The sequence below is a fragment of the Castor canadensis genome, chromosome 2, assembly GCF_047511655.1.
Source record: "Castor canadensis chromosome 2, mCasCan1.hap1v2, whole genome shotgun sequence".
Lineage (NCBI taxonomy): Eukaryota > Metazoa > Chordata > Mammalia > Rodentia > Castoridae > Castor > Castor canadensis.
Window position 1 is genome coordinate 35,318,726 of NC_133387.1, and position 18,116 is coordinate 35,336,841.

Genomic DNA, 18,116 nt, shown 5'->3' on the forward strand with positions numbered 1-18,116 from the left:
TTACATACTTGAGAGCGTTCAGAAAAATGTGCATAGAGGCGTTACAGTAGTGAAGAAGCAGACCTGACAAACTCAGCTTAAGTATCTTCCCACCATCCCTTCATGCAACATATATAGTTTCCACAAAGGCACAAATTCAATGATAAAATACACAAGACTCTTTTTCTAATCATCCAATTTTTATCAGATATCCTATATCACAATTCTACAGAATTCTACACAATTCACATTCTTTAGGATCTGAGTCAAATCTCCTTTACCCCATCAAAATTAACCTGATAGTAACGTCCATAAATTCTTTCTTCTCTGGTTTTTTGGTGTTTTGCTGGTATCTTTATTATGAATTTTTGTTATATTTAAGACAGTTATTACTAGAAAACTCAGGGAAACCCTTCTTATCCTTGAAGCTCAGTCAAGAAGTTCCTTTTGATTTGAAATCATCCCTGCCCCTTCCTAACCAACTATAGGTAGTTTCTCTGCTACTGGTAAAGGTACAACGAATACACTTACCTAGTTGAGAAAGACAAGAACAAGCTATTTGTAAGTTTGTTGAGGGCAGAGAAAAACATACCTTTTTCAGCTTTGCTCCCCAGCATATAATATAGACTCTAGATCCAAGCTCTCGGTCTCAACACTTTTTGCATTTTCAACCAGATAATGATTTGTTGTGCACACTATCCTGCAGCATAGAATATTTAGCAGCATTCTCCTCAGTGTTCACAACAAAAATCTCTCCAGCCCAGACATTGCCAAGTGTTCCCAGGAGGTGAAGGGGCGGGGGGGCCACAACTGCTCCTAGTTAAGAACCATAGATTGAAACCATAGTAGAAACTGTTTATTGATCTCCATATCTGTCAGGCAGTTTCCTTCAGTTTAGTACTTCAATACCACCCAGCACTAGAAGAAGTTCAAGAAATGTATTTAAAAGAATGAGTGGTTTGAGTAAGTTACAAATAGCACTAAACTAACTCTTCCTTCTGAGAAATTATAAATATAGTTTATAAGGATGGTACATTCATCAATTCATGATAGAAATAATGTGGTATAGTGGTTAATGGTACACATTTTGGTTTTAAACTGACTAGGTTCAAAGCCAGAGTATATGGGCTTATGTCCAGCTGTCAGCTTACTCAGTAACCTTGAGCATCCTAAAGAGTACTCATCTCAACAAGACTGTGATGATCATATGAGTTAAGATATATAAAACTCTTGGAACAGTACCTGACATGTGTCAGCTATTCCTATATGTTCAGTAGATTGAATATCTACTATAAAACTAGGTATTGCATTTATTTACTTACTTAAATAAAATAAATAAATAACTAGGTATTTCATTTATTTATTTGGTGGTACTGGGGTTTGAACTCAGGCCCCCACAATTGCAAGGTAGGCACTCTACTACTTCACCCACTCAGTCAGCCCTAAACCAGGTATTTTGTAAATGGTAGGGAAACAAAAACTCCAAGTTATCATGGAGTATCCATTCTAAAAAGTAAAGAGGAAAAGAATAACTTGTAATGCAATTAGTGATATAATGACAGAACAGCCACCGAGACCCCATCTGTCCCCAGTAACAGCTAAAGAAGTCTTTCAGGGAATGCCCTTGAAGTCAGAACATACTGGAGTGAGTACAGGGGAAACTGCATGCATTGTGTTGTGCTTTTAAAAAGAAAACTCAAATTACAAATTCTCTTGAAGGAAAAAAAATCTAAGCAATTTAAAAAGATTATAGAAACATACCAAAAAGTTAAGATATGTCTCCAAGTGGTGAGACTACGGTTCATGTGTTTTCTTTCCTTCTTTGTTTTATAAAACCCAAGTGTTCTGAATATGTATTACTATTATTTCTAAAAAAAAAGTTTTTACTCAATGGAAGTACTTGTAAGTAAAAGAAAATTTCCATTTACACAGGATGACTTATAGTTTTTTCTCTATTTTATATATTTTTATTTTATTTAAATATTCTAACACATCCCTAACACAGTTTACTCTTATCACTACTCCATTCAATATTGTGACTACAATTTTTCTCTGCCTATACTCTGAGTAAAATTGGATCTTTTCAACTTGTGATTTGTAATATAGATGTTTGTCTTTTGAGATTTCTTCATATCTTCTGAAGTGAAAAACAAATTTCTTCATTCAACAAACTTCTCTTCAAATGGCTAGTTATTGGAAATGCTGGTGGTTCACTTAACTGCTCTTTCAAAATATAATTTTCTAATCCAAGGAAGTACAAAGGATTTGTAGAAGTGAAGTTACATATCTAGAAAACAAATGATATTTACAATATCTTTATTTATATACAAATATTTCCACTCCTAAGTATATTTCTTAAATTGTAGGTTATAGCTATAACATGATTATAATTTTGCTTTGATACTTCTATATCTTATAGTCTTCTTAAGAAATTATTATGTTGTCCTCTTTAAATCTGACAGAACTACAATTTTTTAAGTCCACTATCTTTTGCAGTGTCTTTTGGTAATATTCTTGACCTAATATTTCTATTATGCCTTAAAATATATGAAAAACCAACATTTCCCTTGAAACTAAAAACATAAATTGCAAGGGTAAAATGGGGATAGCTTTAAATGTTTATCCTCAGGAGACATTCAAAATATAGGAATGTTTTTTCTGTAGTTTCTACTTCATTTTTTTCCCTTAAGAAAGTATAAATCAGAGAACTAAAGCACTTCTTATAGATGTGTGACCATTTTCTTCTTTAAAGCAAAAAAAAAAAGAGGTATAAGAAAGCAAAATTTAATAATGTACACAAAGAGGAATTCAGGGAAATTCTTTTTTAAATTTACACAGCTAGAATCAATAGGGCCAAGCATTGTTGTAACTACCATCACCATAGACTGGAGGGAGCTGACAAAGTTTGAATACTTGTGACATTTGTATAATCTCTATACAGTTCAGATATGAAGTGTCATGTGTGGAAGGCTTGCTTCCCAGCTGGTGGTGCTATGAAAGGCCATTGGGTGATGAAGACACTAACCTCATCAATGAATTAATCCACTGATGAGTTCATAGCTGAATGGGTAGTTAGATAGTTGGGTCTGCTTAGAGGAAGCAGGTCAGTGGGGGGCATACCTTTGAAGGATATGTCTTGTCCCCAGACCCTTCCCTTCTCTGGGTCTCTGTGCTTCCTTGAGGCAGCTTTGCTCTACCATACCCTTCTGCCATGAGGCACTGTTTCTCCACAGGCCCAGAAACAATGGGGCCAGTCAGCATGAACTGGAACCATGAGCTGAAATAAGTCTCCCTCCTTTAAGTTGTTTTTATCAGCTAACATAATCTCCAGTTTATCATCATACCTCCTTTTTGTCCTTTTGTTTTATCTGTTTTACACTGTGAGTGAAGGATAAGGTAGGAGACTAGTTATAAGAATTGTTCTTTCATCTAACAAAAAAAAGTCAGTGTAAGACATATTCACCAAAAAAAGATATGTTTTATAGACCTAAATGGTTGTATTTTTTAAAATGAATGCCAAAAATATTTTAGTGATGAGCCAAATGTAAATAATGTTAATTTTTAATTTTATGTAATTATTTGGTATATATTAATTTTCAAGTATACTTATTTAAAATATCCTTATATTAAGATTTAAATTTTATAGTTTTATATTATCTATTAAAATCTAATATATAAGAAAATTTTTGTTTCTTAAAATGACTTGAGACTATGAGTTAAAAACATCTTACCCATTCAGTATTTTTACATTGCATTTTTAGTCAACACAGTGCCAGAATATCGTAATCACAAATATTCTTAAGAACAATTCTTAAAATGATTTAACATTTCAAAATAGTGGAAATTTTTAATGCCTAATTTAAACATTACTTAAGAAAGCTGTTTCCTATACAAAAAATGAATAAAAAGCAACAAGGAAAACTACTTGCACAGTTATCGTCTTACCTTTCTTCAGCTCTTCTATTCCACAAGTGTCATACATAGTTGTATCTTCAGAGTAAGGTGTTTGTTCAGCTTTCATACACTTTCCATAATTGGCTATTAAGTGATGATATCTACCCATAGAGAAGTTATGCACGAATTTCAGCATACATATAAATTTAAGTCTGGTCTGGTGGAGTGGTTCAAGTGGTAGAGTGCCTGCCTAGCAAGCATGAGACCCTGAGTTCAAACCCCAGTACTGCCAAAAAAAATTTTAACTCAATTCATAACATATCATTACTAAATCAAAACTTTCCCCAGTATGTTTCATATTTCCCTCCTCAAGCCTACTCTGTTAACAAACACCATGTTTATTTTATGTCCTTTCATTCTCTGGCACCTCTTCCTACTATTGCAAACATGATTTAAAAAGCTATTAACGAAGTAGAAAACATAGCTGGCATATTTATTTGCTATGTCTCTTTTATAACAAAACACCCAGTTATAACAAAACTGGGTGTTTTAAACAGGAATTTATTTTCCTATAGTCCAACAGTTTGAAAGTTCAAGATGACGGTCTAGTGGTGTTGGTACCCACTGAAAGCCAAAAGAGAAGAACCTGTACCAGGACTCACTCTCCTTGCTCTCTAGATGCTGTCATCTTGCTGTCTCTTCATGTAAATTGTCCCTCTGTGCACAAGCATCCCTCGTATTTCTCTTTATGCAGTAATTTTTTCTTCTTATAAAGAAATCAGTCAGATTGGATTAGTGCCATTCCATTGGCCTTATTTTAACATCATTATCTCTTTAAATGCCCTATCTCCAAATATATTCACACCCTGAGGTAATAGGGTGAGGGCTTTAGCATATGACTGTTAGGATAACAAAATTCAGCTCACAGCCCTTGGGTTTAACAGTAAATTAACAAAGTAAAGACAATTAACTCAGTCAGGGACTGAAACACATGAGGAATGCCTTTCTTTTCTCCATGCCTTAAAAGAGCTTATTCTTGATACTCATTAATAGGCCTATGGTTTCAATATTTCAGTGAAGGGAAAGAAGGAATGTATGAGTTAAAGTTAACTATAAAATAAAATAAAACTAAATATTAATGCTGATACAGTTTTGCTTTTTCTTCTCCCATGGTTCTGGGAATCCAACCTAGGGTCTTGCACATGCTAGGCAAGTGCTCTACCACTGAACTACATCCTCAGCCCGTTTCACTTATTTTTTACAAACTATACGAGAAATGTTGTTATGCTTCTACTCTTACTAAGCCATAGGCCCTATGTACCAGAACTAACAGATGATGCTAAAAAGCAGAGTCCATGTGTTCAAATATATTAAACAAACAACAGCTTCTCAAACAAAATAACCAATTATGGAAATCTTAGCTACTACTGCAAAAGGGACAAAACACAGTAAAAGGGAAGGGGGAATTAGATTGCAGCTCAGAAGAGCCATTTGCCCATGTTATTAAAGGATAATGATTCCCAATTCTAGATGTAATTGTTTAGTCATTAGAAGTTACTTCTCTTGCTGGATGTGGTAGTGCATGCTTGTAATCCCAGCACTCAGGAAGCCAGACAGGAGAATCTCAAAGTTGAGGCTTGTCTGGGATATATAGCAGCACTTTGTCTCAAAAAACTAAAAATAAATAAATACATAATTTTTTTAATTACTTCTCTTCCCTTTCACTTCTTTGAAACAAAAGAAAAAGAAAAAGAATTTGATTATTTTAAAATTTTCAACATTGAAAATATTTAGAGAATAAGAACTCTCTGAGTAGCCAGGCATGATGGTGGTGCATGCTTGTAATCATAGTACTTGGGAGACGGAGGCTGAAGAATCCAGAAAGAGTTCAAGACCAGCCAGGGCTACATAGTGAGTTCTAAGCCAGCCTTGCCTATATATCAAAACACTCTCAAAACAAAAATCCCTTTATGGTAAACATACTTCCCTTTATTCTTAAAAAAGATTGTGATATTTCCTTCTATCTAACTACTCAATGATGACTTACAAGTCACAAGACTTACAAATGTAAACAAATTATTTCAAATACACAAGTACTACTTTTTGACCAATAGATACATTACTGAACAGACACAGTGTCTCCTAGTTTCATATATCAAACTTTTTAAGTAATGGAGAAATTTCCATATTTAAAGGAATATCTTTTTATAGTATGGATATTCACCAGTAATTTCAATATATATATATATATATAGAGAGAGAGAGAGAGAGTTTGTTTAAACAAAGGTAAAACAAAGTGCTCATGTCCAATACTACAAAGAAGAAAACAATATATTTAATAATAGTATATACAATTAATAGAATATGAATTACTTATTGTCTAAAGTTATTATTTAAAATAAATATCTGAGTGTGTATATGATGATTATTCTCACCCCACCAACTATACTTTTCATATAAGATTAATGATAAAAAGTTATTAGTAAATTGTAAATAAAATAAATGAAAGAAGAAGCCAATAAAACTAGAAAAAACAGTAAACTAGAAAACGCCTGTGAATAATTCTAATTGCCCTTAAAGTAAAATTGTAAGGAAAACATTGTGCATGTTGTTTCATTCTGTTAACTACAAATTAAATTTCAATATATTGTATCTTATTTCTTATTGGCTATTAAAAATCAGAAGTGCATTTTCATACATAAAAATGTTTTCTGGATACAATGAGAAAATACTTAAGAATTCTGGAAGCTTATCAAATTGAAGTTAGCTTTTGAAATGTTAATAAATACTCAAAACATATATAAAATCTTTACATTACTAAGATCTGAAAAAGAATGAAAGGGCCTGGTGTGGATTAATTATCTATTCTCCAGCTTGATTGCTCATATGTTTTATTAATATCTATGATTCTGGTTCCATCCCTGTCCCAGCATACTGCCAAATCCCATGCCCTGGTAGTTCAATCTGTTGACTCAGCCCACCTGCAACTCCTATATTGACTGGACCCTACAAACAGAGGAAATAAATGACCTCTGGACCCTTAAATTCAGAGTTTAAATGTGGTTACCCCTACTGCCGAGATATCAAATGTTCAAAGACATACAGTAACACTCACCTGGTAAAACCATTAAAAGAAGCATATTCACCAGCTGTGAATCCATAAATATCTCGACAAGATAGATCCACATTTTGCTGAAGAAGAAGACTTACTAAACTTGTTGGTTCGATACTGAGAGCAATCATAAGGGCTGTTCTGTAGCAAGAGAATAGAAATTTAGACCTCTCTATTGACTATAGAATATAGGGTATCTTTTAGAAAAAGAATCAAGCAAAAATGCAAAAAGAAAAACCAATCTACTAAAATCATATGCTAATTACAGATCAGGATGGTGTCTAAAGACAGAGTCCCTAAAAAGCAGTTGCTCAATGGTTCTCAATTTCAGCTCCCTAGTGTTTTCAAGATGCCTCAAATTTCCATGGAAGGGAGTGTCTAGGACTCTGAATACCCTATCCCCCATTTAACTACAATATTTATTGTATGTAATATTCTAATACTATTAAAAATAGCAATAACAACAACATAAATCTACCAATGTGGTCCAGCTGTTTGATTTTATTGATAGAAACACAGATTCTGGGAGTCTAGGAAATTTTCCCCAAATCATGTCATATGATAATCTTTTCCTAATATCAAATGTGTAAATAAAAATCAAATACATACAGATACATATATATTTATATCACCATCTTAAGTCATTGTAGATATAGGATATCATATTTAACTTTACTAATTATACCTTTGATTCTTATCTGAAGCATTCACATCTGCCCCTTTCTTCAGAAGGAATTTTACCATATTTGCATTATTTTCAGCAACAGCAAGTAGAAGTGGAGTATATCCATCCTGTAAATATTATTTCAAAATGACGATTGAAATTATTGTATGAATGTTACATGCCTTTTACATTTTTGATACATAACAAAATATGATTTTGAAGATCAAGAAAACAAATAGGGTTGGGTCAGTTAAAAACTTAAAGTTTCTACTTTAGGCTTAATTCAAGTTATGAACAAGAGTAGCCAGAACTAATTAAGTGATTAGCATCTATCATTTAATTCATAATGCTTACCACCAATTCACACTTCATAAGGTCATAATGGGGTTTTGAGGGTTTCATTTAAACCTCCAAGACTGGCGGTTATTTTTAGCTATCATGTACCCTAAATATCAGTGAAGTGAAGTGACAAGATACTCTTTTAAGACAAGATGCTCTCATCAATTGTCCATAATATCTCGAAAGGAGTTAGATTACTTTCAATATTATAATCAATTTTCTAATTTAAACCTACTATTGTTATTTGTGAGTATGTGAATAAAATAGTAAAAAATAAAAGAAGAGCTTAAGATTTTTATCAACACTCACGTATAAGGGTTCCTAATATTTCTCATTAGGTATAGCCCTTTCAACAATTACATTTTTAAATATGATGTTACTTTGGAGGTCGGGATTATAATTGGCAATGTAATGCAGAAAGACCTTAAATAAAGGAAAATTTTATCAGGTTTTGATAATCTAGTCTCCTTTGTCCTGATTTCAGTTTAGAAAATTCTCTCTGTATAACATATATTTCTGTGATATGAAATAAATACCTTCTTTAGTTGCTTTCTAAAATACAAGTTTTTTACATAGAAAAGTACCTTATTTTTAGTTTCTAGATTAGCTTTGTGTTCAAGCAGGTTTTGAACTAATGAGACACTTTGTCCACAAACAGCATAATGGAGAGCAGTATTATGATGGCAGTCCACCAGGTTCGGGTCAGCACCGTGGTTTAGAAGAATAGTAGCACAAGTCTCCCTCTGACACTGTACTGCCTGTCAACACAAGAATAAACGAGTAGCAAATTTCCTACTGAGAATACGACACTAATAAGGCATAAAAATCAATACAAGTTAACCAGGAAAACGCAAAAATATTCGAATTGAAAAGAAAAAATAGAACACACCTTAATCAATGGGGATCTGTTTTCACTGTCCTGGACATTGATTTTGCATTGTTTCTCAATTAAGAGACATACAGCATCTGCATATCCGTTAGCACAGGCCAGATGCAATGGTGTTCTATATCAATATAATGAAATACAAAGTTACGCGTGAGTCTCGTTTGAGAAGTTACTTATACCCAAGAATGAGCCAGACAGTAAGTTTTTTGCTTCATGTACTTATTTATATTTATGTAAATCCTAACTGCTTTTGAGGGAATTTAAAAGATTATGCAAATGCCTTGAAGATCAAATACTTAACTTGATTCACTTCAAGGAAAATTTAGCTATAATGAGTTTTAAAATAGTTGTTGTTTTTTCAAACACCAAAGTGGTGCCTGGACCTTGGAAAGAATGGTAAAATTAGATCTCAAAATCAAATTTAGAATTGCTCTCCAAAACCTGAGACATATCTAATAGGTAACAGAAGAAAAGGACATTGCCTGTCCCATGGCATGCTTTGCCCCAATAGTAAAGGTGCCATTTGCATCTAAAAAATGAATACAAGGGTGAAAGCCTAGGGACTCTCCAAATTGTAGACATCAACTTAATATGAAGTTATTCCACTTATTTCTGAGAGAACTTTAAGTAGAAACTAGACACATATTTATGAAGTATAACAGAATACATTAGCTCCATTAAAACTTTGAAAATTTTTTTAAAAAAAATTTTATTTAGGCTATATTCATTATACAGGGGGATTCATAGTGACAATTCCAATTAGACTTACACTGTACATTATTTACATGGCCTTCATGGTCTCTTCCCATCAACCACCCCCTCCCAACCACACTTCAAACAATTGCAAGAATTAACTTTGAAATTTTTAACCTACTTAACTAAACTTCAAGTCTTAGGGGTTGGAAGTCAGTTTGAATGGCAGGATGACCATCCAAATAAACTTTTTATTAAGTTATATCACTGCAGCTAGGCACCATGGATCCTGCCTGTAATCCCTACAGTTCCAGAACTCGACGTCAGGAAGACTGTAGTTTGAAGCCAGCCCAGGCCAAAAGTTAGTGAAAACTACATTTCAACAAACAGGCTGAGTGTAATAGTACATGCCTGTGGTCCCAGCTACAGAGGAGGCATAAACAGGAGTATCAGGGTCCCAGGCTGGCCCCAGGCAAAAATAAGAAGATGTATCTGAAAAATAACTAAAGCACAAAAAGGTTGGGATTGGGGGTGGGGGACTCAAGTGGTAGAGTACCTGCCTAGCAAGTGTCAGGCCCTGAGTTCAAACCCAAGTACAATCAAAATAAATAAATAAAACCAGGTGACATCATTATATCCTTGTTTTTAGATAATTTTACTATGCAGAGTCCATATATAGATAGCCCATGCCCTAAACAAGAGATCTTTGATGTCATTTCCCTACTTCCTTATAGGTTCTTAGAAGAAGTTCACATATACTTAAACAGACCTGTTATTGATCTAGAATAGTAGCAAAAAAATTGGTCCTCAAAACTTCAAAATTAGATAACTTTGCAGCACATCAACTAAGAGATAGCATAGATAAATGGGACTTCATAAAACTAAAAAGCTTCTGTTCATCAAGAGAAATGATCTCTAAACTGAAGAGAACACCCACAGAGTGGGAGAAAATATTTGCCAGCTACACATCAGGCAAAGGACTGATAACCAGAATATACAGGGAACTTAAAAAACTAAACTCTCCCAAAATCAATGAATCAATAAAGAAATGGGCAACTGAATTAAACAGAACTTTCTCAAAAGAAGAAATTCAAATGGCCAAAAAACACATGAAAAAATGCTCACCATCTCTAGCCATAAAGGAAATGCAAATCAAAACCACACTAAGATTCCACCTCACCCCTGTTAGAAAAGCCATCATCAAGACACCACCAGCAACAGGCTCAGAAGACCAAAAATCATATGTTCTCTCTCCCTCATATGCAGACTTTAGATCTAGGGCAAATGCAGCAATGTAGCTGGACTTGGATCACATGACAAGGGGACAGCACAAACGGACGATATAGGAATAGGTAGAAAACCCAAAACATGAAAGTGTTTGATGTCCCCACTCCAGAAGAACTAATACAGAAACCTTAAAGTGATAGAGGTTACCATGAGTAGGGGATCAGGAACCAGTGTAAAGATCAGTTAGAGATGAATTAACATGGGTCATAACACGTGTACATGAAAGCAATGCTAGGAATATTTCTGTGTAGCTACCCTCAACTCAACTAGCAAAAACGCTTTGTCATCTTCAACAAAATTAGTGATAAAGGCAGAACAGGACCTGCCTGGAACTGAACAGGGAAGGGGGGAAGAGGATAGGGGAGGAGGGCAGGGGGTAGAAATGACCCAAACAATGTATGCACATGTGAATAAATGAATAATTAATTTAAAAAAGAAGCAGCTATAAAGAAAAATAAATAAACAAAAAATCTGAGAATTCCAGTTCAGGTTACCTGAATATAATTACAAAAGGAAAGATTGTAATGTAACTATAACATTAAAAAAAGCAGAACTCTAATCATTTATATCATTCCCTAGATGAAGACAGACCACAATCCGGAAGAGAACAGTCAGTCTGGATAGAAGAATGGAACCAGAAGTAATGTATAATTAATTAGTACCCTGCGTGAAAAAGACAATATGAATTTAAGGAACCCATACTTTCCAGTCATTAGAAAGAAATTCTTTATTGTAGGAGAAAAAATGATTTGTCACACATCATGGTCTTCATGAACTATCCCTAAATTTCTAATTACTATTGAGGTTTCTCAATAATCCTGATACAAAAGAAAACACAGATTAACTTTTGTGTTGGTTTGTCTTAAGGATGAACTTGCTTATGTAATAGGAAGCTTTTCCAGCTCTCAACCAAAACTCCAGGGCTACCCACCTTTAAGCCTGCCTAAGATAACTCCTTGCCATTGCATAAAAACATTTTTATCCGTGTTCTTAAGCTGCTGAACTTAAGAATTTAGTCCAAAGGAACTTTGGTGGTTTCCACTAAACCATTAGATTTACCTCTGACTACAATCCAGTTTTCTTTTTCAATTAATTAAGTACCTTACCATCCCCCAAAAAGACAACTGTTCTAAGAGAAAGAAAAGGGAATTTGAGTATTTCCAATGTTTCCTAAAAGTGGCTATGCACCCCTGATAGATAACTTCACTCTTCCTGTTGAAGTATAAAGCCTCTTTTGACAAATATTTGATAAAAATCTCAGAGCCCATTTAAATGCTTCAAAATAGGAAATCAGCCACAAGTTCAATAAAATAAGATAGCCATGAAAGATTCAGATTTCTACGTATTGGACAATATAACCTATGGTCTTTTAGAAAAATTGAAAATTAGAGTTTATCTATCTTGAGTAGATAAGAAACAGTACAACATTTACTGTATCATCAAAATCTTCAAGAAGGTCTTATAAAGAAGAGTTTTTACTTATTTGGCATCCTTTTAAAGGAGTCAGCCTGGTTTAAAAGACAAAATGTTTTAAGAATATACAGATTTAACATTTGTATTCATTTCATTTAAATTTTTAAACTTAACTGTATTTAAATTCAGGAGCTCACAAATGGGGTATGCAGAAAATAATGTCTTTGTTGTGCACATATATAATGTAAATACTCTGAGGCCAAGATGAACATTTTCTACCTAATGTCAAAAATAAAAAACATTCTAAAGCAAACTATGTGGGCTCATACTTTTAATTCCAGCAATGAGAGGCTGAGACAGAAGAATCACTAGTTGAGGTCAACTTGAGCTGTGAAAGTAAGACCCTGTCTCAAGAAAATAAAAAATAAAACAGCTGAATGCACAAAGTATATTCACAGATATCTTAGAGAAATATTTTAAAATCAATATTATTAGTTCATTTATTAAAAATTCTTAATTTTTATCAACATATTATGTTCCCATTGTAAGGCTTTAGTTTACATCATTAATCCTTAACTCATACTACTTATTTAACCAGAAATCTAAATCCCAATGAAGCCTAGTGCTTCTTTTTAGGAGAGGGGAAGGAGTAGGAGGGAGGGGAGACAAAAGAGAGAAAAAAAGAGAGAGAGAAAGAGGTTATAACCCATATTAACAAATAGAATAAAGGATAAAAGAATGGGAAAATTTATCATTTGTTTATGATAAAAAACCCAACAACTAGGAACAGAAGGACACTGCCTAAATGTAAGGAAGACTGAAACACCACAGCTAGCATTACACTCAACAATAGTCAAAGTGCTGAAAGAAAAACTTGCAAGTCAAGACTACTATGAGTGGCAAAACTCTCCTTTAACAAATAGATAAACAAATCCTGAATGCTTTCCCTCCAAGATCAGAAACTAGGCAAGGATACCTCTTTTATTCAACATAACAATAGAAGTCCCACCAAGGCATCCAATCAGAAAGGTATCCAATCAGAAAGGAAGAAGAAAAGCTGTTCTTGTTCGCAAATGATATGGCCTTATATATAGAAATGTGGAGCTATCAAAGAACATAGAACTGACATTTCATATAAACTGTAACTAAAATAAGGTGTAACTAAGGCTACTTAGTTGAATGTGATGCATCCATGACTCTTTGGGCTATTAAAAACTTTTCAGATTTTAGTACAGTGGTAATGAATGTAGTTATTACACATTCATGTAGTAACATTTATTCACCATTTTATCCCAGAGTTAACATACTGCCTAGTTTACACAGTTGTTACATAAATTTGCAGCATGTATTTGTTGAGTAAATTAATTCAAAACTAAGCAAATTAAGGCTAAGGAATGTGCAACAAAAAAGAGGGAAAAGCCATCCTCTACCCAATAAATTAGTTACATCGTAAGTAAAGTTAACAAATTTCTTTCCTGTTTTGAATATATGTTAATTGTTTTGGTGTTTCCAAGTCTTAATACTACTGTTTCTGTTCCCTTTTTTCTCTTCTTCTCTTAGTAAAATGGCAAATATTAGGGGCTGGGGCAAACCTTTTCCAAGGGGCAAAACAGCAAAATGGGGAAAGAACAGAGTGAACAGTGAAGATTAAGGCCGTGGGAGTTTTGGATGAAATAATGGTGGGGAGGACAAGCCTTCAAACACCCAGGGAAGCATTCACAAAAAATTAAATAGAAAGTCACAAGTTGAAATGTTACCCTTCAACCAATGACAAACTCTCTGCTCAGGAAAATTCAGTGTGACAACCACTGTCAAAGAGCCCAGACATGTTTTGTTTCTGGTTGGTGGACCTCTTGGCCCCAGCCTCCCTTCCATGCAGCCTTGCTCCCACAAGCTCTTCAGCTTTGGTCACCTGTGACATTTGTCCCGCAAGTTCACGTCATGTTTCTTGTGCTGCAGGTACTCCTTCAACTTCCCTAAATCCCCGGCTGAAGCAGCTTTGTGAAGCTTCTTTAAGTGCTTATCTGGAAGATGGTAGCCCCCGCTTGTGTATGGCTCTGAGGAGGTGCTGACCACACTTATGGACAGGTCTGAGCTGCGGCTGTGGGACTCATTCTTCTTCCTCCAGAAGCTGAATCGCTTCTTCATGGTGGTGAAGTTCATCAGTTCAACCAGGATATTCCTGGGGCTCCTAATCGTCAGCCCTCCCACCTCCCACCTAGCGTGCAGCCCCCTCCAGCCCCAGCCAAAAGCCGAGGTGCGGGAAGACGCGAAGCCTTGGGAGCTGCAGTCCAGTAGGTGAGTGCCTCCGTTGCCTGGTAACGCAGTTCAGTGTCAGTTGTGACCCGGGTTGTCAACTGTGTGCTTGGCCTTACTGCCACATCTGCAGCATTCCTGCTGGCTCATAGGCTGTTGAAGAGAAACCTGCTAATTTACAAATAGCACTTTCCCCTTCAAGGATGGAGTGACTGGCTTGAACTCTCACAAACTTAAGATTTACCTTCTTAATGTGAGAATGGATCTCTTCCAGTGATTGCCACTAGCCTACTCCCAACCCCGCACTTTGATGGCCACAGCCTACAACTCATTTTTTATAATAACTATAATCTCTGGATTTCAAACACAGTTTTTGAATACCATTGCTCATATTCCACCTCATTTTGTCTATTCACGAAATTCCAAAAGTCCTTTGAAAACAAAACTCAATGAATCTACAGTTCATTAATCCTACCACTTTTCCCTGAACCTGATCTTTCCCTGTGCCCTCACTTCTCTGCCTCAACTAAGTTGAATTCCACTGTCAATCGTTAAAACCATTCTCATGCATGTACCTTCAATAATTTTGCGCCATTCTGTTTCTTATTTACCCAAACCACCTAACCCACAGTAAAATTAAATTCTTTTATCTGCCCTGAGACCATAATGTGATTAAAGGGAAGAACACAGCCAATGCCTTCTTTCATTTTTAGTTCAGGAAAATCATCTCACAGGATCTGTTAATCTTCCTAGAAATTCTTAGATATTCCTCTGTCCATTAACATTCCCACTTCCCTTGACCATTTCATATCTTTCATATCATCTCTCTCTTCAGAGTCAGCTAATTGCCTATTTCCTGATTCTCTGGGAAAGACAAGGGAAATTCTACAAGCTTCCAAATCATCTACCCATTTACTTTATGAGAAGATCAAAACAGCTATCTCAATTCTTGCTTCCATGGAAAGATTTCAGGAAAGACACAAAGCAGAGTAGTGGAAAGTATAGTTTATTAGAATAGAAAGTTTCTTCGAATAGAGAGACACTTTCATAGATGAAAGACGGTCATCTCAAAAAGAGAGGTAGAGATGATGATCACGTTTACAGAGGCATAGGTTTTATTAATTTTAAGGGGCTTGGAACATCATGTTCCATGGAACATCAAGACCAGCCTACAAGGAGTAATTGATATGAAAGCTGTGAAAAAATAATGACATGTCTCAAGAATCACTCTGTGCAGGCAATGACTCATAGCCACGGAAGAAAAACCCATGGTGGGAAGTGGAGAAAATTTAAAAGTACGATGAGATTATAATCACATTGTAATGGGCAAAAGGCAACTCCTGGTCAAACTAGCACAACTTAAGTGGATTAGATCAGAGCTTGTTTTTTTCACTTGGAACCAGGTTCAGGGTACCATAAATGATGTGTATACATTTCAGAGCAGAGGAGGAGTTTGCAATCTACGGCCTTCTTCTTATCAGTTCACACCAATCTTCCTTCCTATCACTTATTGGGAATTTATGTTTCACAGGTGTTTTACAAGAATGTGGAACCAGAAGCTTAGGTCCAGAAAAGATTACCTTGCTGCATATAAACAAGCAGACTATGACTGAGAGAGATCTCAGCATGTACCCACTGAATCAGCAATCCTCCATTACGGTTCTCTTTGCATATCTCCATCACTCATGTCTAACTGCTACCTATCATGCACCTTGCCAAAACAAAATATTTTACTTTCTCTCTTGTTCATGTAGATTATGTGTCCATGTTACCATCAAAGGCCAAGATCAGTCTTGTGTGTACTGGACTCCATTCTCAGCCAAACCCTCTCCCTTGCTCTTTTTTATCTTAAAAGTTTCCCTCTTTTTTGACTAGTTCTTATTAGCATCAATATATGCTAGGATTTGTTCCATCCTAAAATGAAAAGAACAAGGAAATACATCATACTTCCCCCTGTAAACATTGCCTCAATTTCTCTCCTTCACACAAAACTCCTTAAAAGGATTGTCAATAATCTTATGATCTCTGCCTACAATTTTTCCTCTTTTGTTCTCATTTAAGCAATTCCCATCATAACTTTTTTGCTTCCATCACACAGTTGACATTGCTTTCAAGTAAGACTGACTGTACTCTCCTTCACATGAAATTCAAAGGCTATTTTTAGTTGAAAACTCAAAAATAGAGTAGCATTTGACACAGGTGACCATTTGCTTGCTCCTTGAAACACTTTCTTCACTTAGTATCCAAGACAGAACACTTGCCTGGCTTGATCTGTGCTTTTCTAACCACTCCTTATTAGTCTAATTTGCTGATTCTTCTTTATCTCCAATATTGGATAGCCTTACTATCAGTTTATCAATAGCTTTTTCTTTCCCCCAAATCCTTGGAGGCATCCTTAAACTGCAAGCAAATCCTGTCAACTCTAACTACAAAACGTATTCAGAATTCATTTGATTCTTTCCCCTATATTTTTACTATATTCAATTTTAGGTGAGATCATTCAGTCCCATGGCTTGAAATGCCATGCATATGCTCTTGACCCCCAAATTGAGAGGCCCAGTCTGATCCCTCTCCCAAACTCCAGACTATATCCAATTGCCTCCAGACTATATCCCATATCCTATATCCAATTGTTATGTCCATAATAGCCAACAGCAGGCAGCTTCGTGGCCATGGGAAAGTCACCATGTGGCAGTCCCTGTTCTACCCTCAAGTAGAAAGCAGGGATTTCTAAAGGGCACTGCATAGGTATCAGACTATATCTGATACCTGCATTTGGTTACAGACTCCATCAGTATCTAACACTGAATATATAAGCCAGCCTCCGGACATTCTATCTTTCCTACTTAAGAACAAGTTACTCTATTCTTCCAATTATAAAAGACAAACTCTTGGTGTCATCCTTAACATTCCCCTTGCTCACAGACTAGATTAAATTAGTACTTCTAAAATACACAGAACTAGACCACTGCTACCAATGTAATGTAGACCAATATCATCTCTTTCTTTTATAATATTTTAATATTTTTCATGATAATTCTAACTGGTGTCCATGCTTCTACCCTTGTACACCACCCTTGCTCCAATCTGTTCTCAACCAAGAAGCCTAAATAATTCAAAGTGTTTCACATAACACCACTTCACTGCTAAAAATTATGCAAAGACTTTCCAAAGATTTCACAGTAAAAGCTAAATTTCTTATAATGATCCACATGGTCCTATAGAACCTGTGACTCCAACCCCCTTACCTCCACCCATTACTTCTTTGACCTCAAGCCCTTCCTCATACCCAACCCACGGTTGTTTCTTCCCTGGCACACTTGGCACATTGTTGTCTCAGGGCCCATAAACATGCTGCTCACCTCTCCTGGGATGCTCATCCTGCAGCCACCAGGTCAAATTACCAGAAGATAAGTCATTTTTTAATGCCTTATTTCAATCTATTTCTCACCTCCCAGGGCAGTATTTGGCATGGAGTACTCAGTAAATATATGAATGAATAAGAATACAAATAATAATTTCTATCTGTTTATTGAATCCTTAGGTACAATTCTGTAATTCCATAGAGCAAAGAAAAAAAACAGGCATTAGTT

At 35.3% G+C, this 18,116-nt stretch overlaps 1 protein-coding gene across 1 annotated transcript; it reads right to left on the minus strand.

Moving 5' to 3' along the window:
• Positions 1-571: 571 nt before the first annotated feature.
• Positions 572-14,430, minus strand: Ankrd7 (ankyrin repeat domain 7). The gene is made up of 7 exons (XM_020185707.2): positions 14,180-14,430; positions 8,878-8,992; positions 8,573-8,746; positions 7,671-7,777; positions 6,989-7,126; positions 3,925-4,034; positions 572-795 (listed from the first exon to the last, which is right to left on the minus strand). The coding sequence occupies exons 1-7, from the start codon at positions 14,428-14,430 to the stop codon at positions 647-649; spliced, it is 1,044 nt and encodes a 347-aa protein (XP_020041296.2). The 3' UTR covers positions 572-646.
• Positions 14,431-18,116: the final 3,686 nt, after the last annotated feature.

Bases quoted from the DNA above. Each gene is read 5' to 3' on its own strand.
- Ankrd7 (XM_020185707.2), bottom strand. From the start codon at position 14,430: ATGAACTTCACCACCATGAAGAAGCGATTCAGCTTCTGGAGGAAGAAG. The intron at 8,993-14,179 runs GTGACCAAAGCT...ATATTGATATAG, and splicing joins TTGCGGGACAAATGTCACAG to AACACCATTGCATCTGGCCT. The intron at 4,035-6,988 runs GTGAGTGTTACT...CTCTATGGGTAG, and splicing joins TCTTTTAATGGTTTTACCAG to ATATCATCACTTAATAGCCA.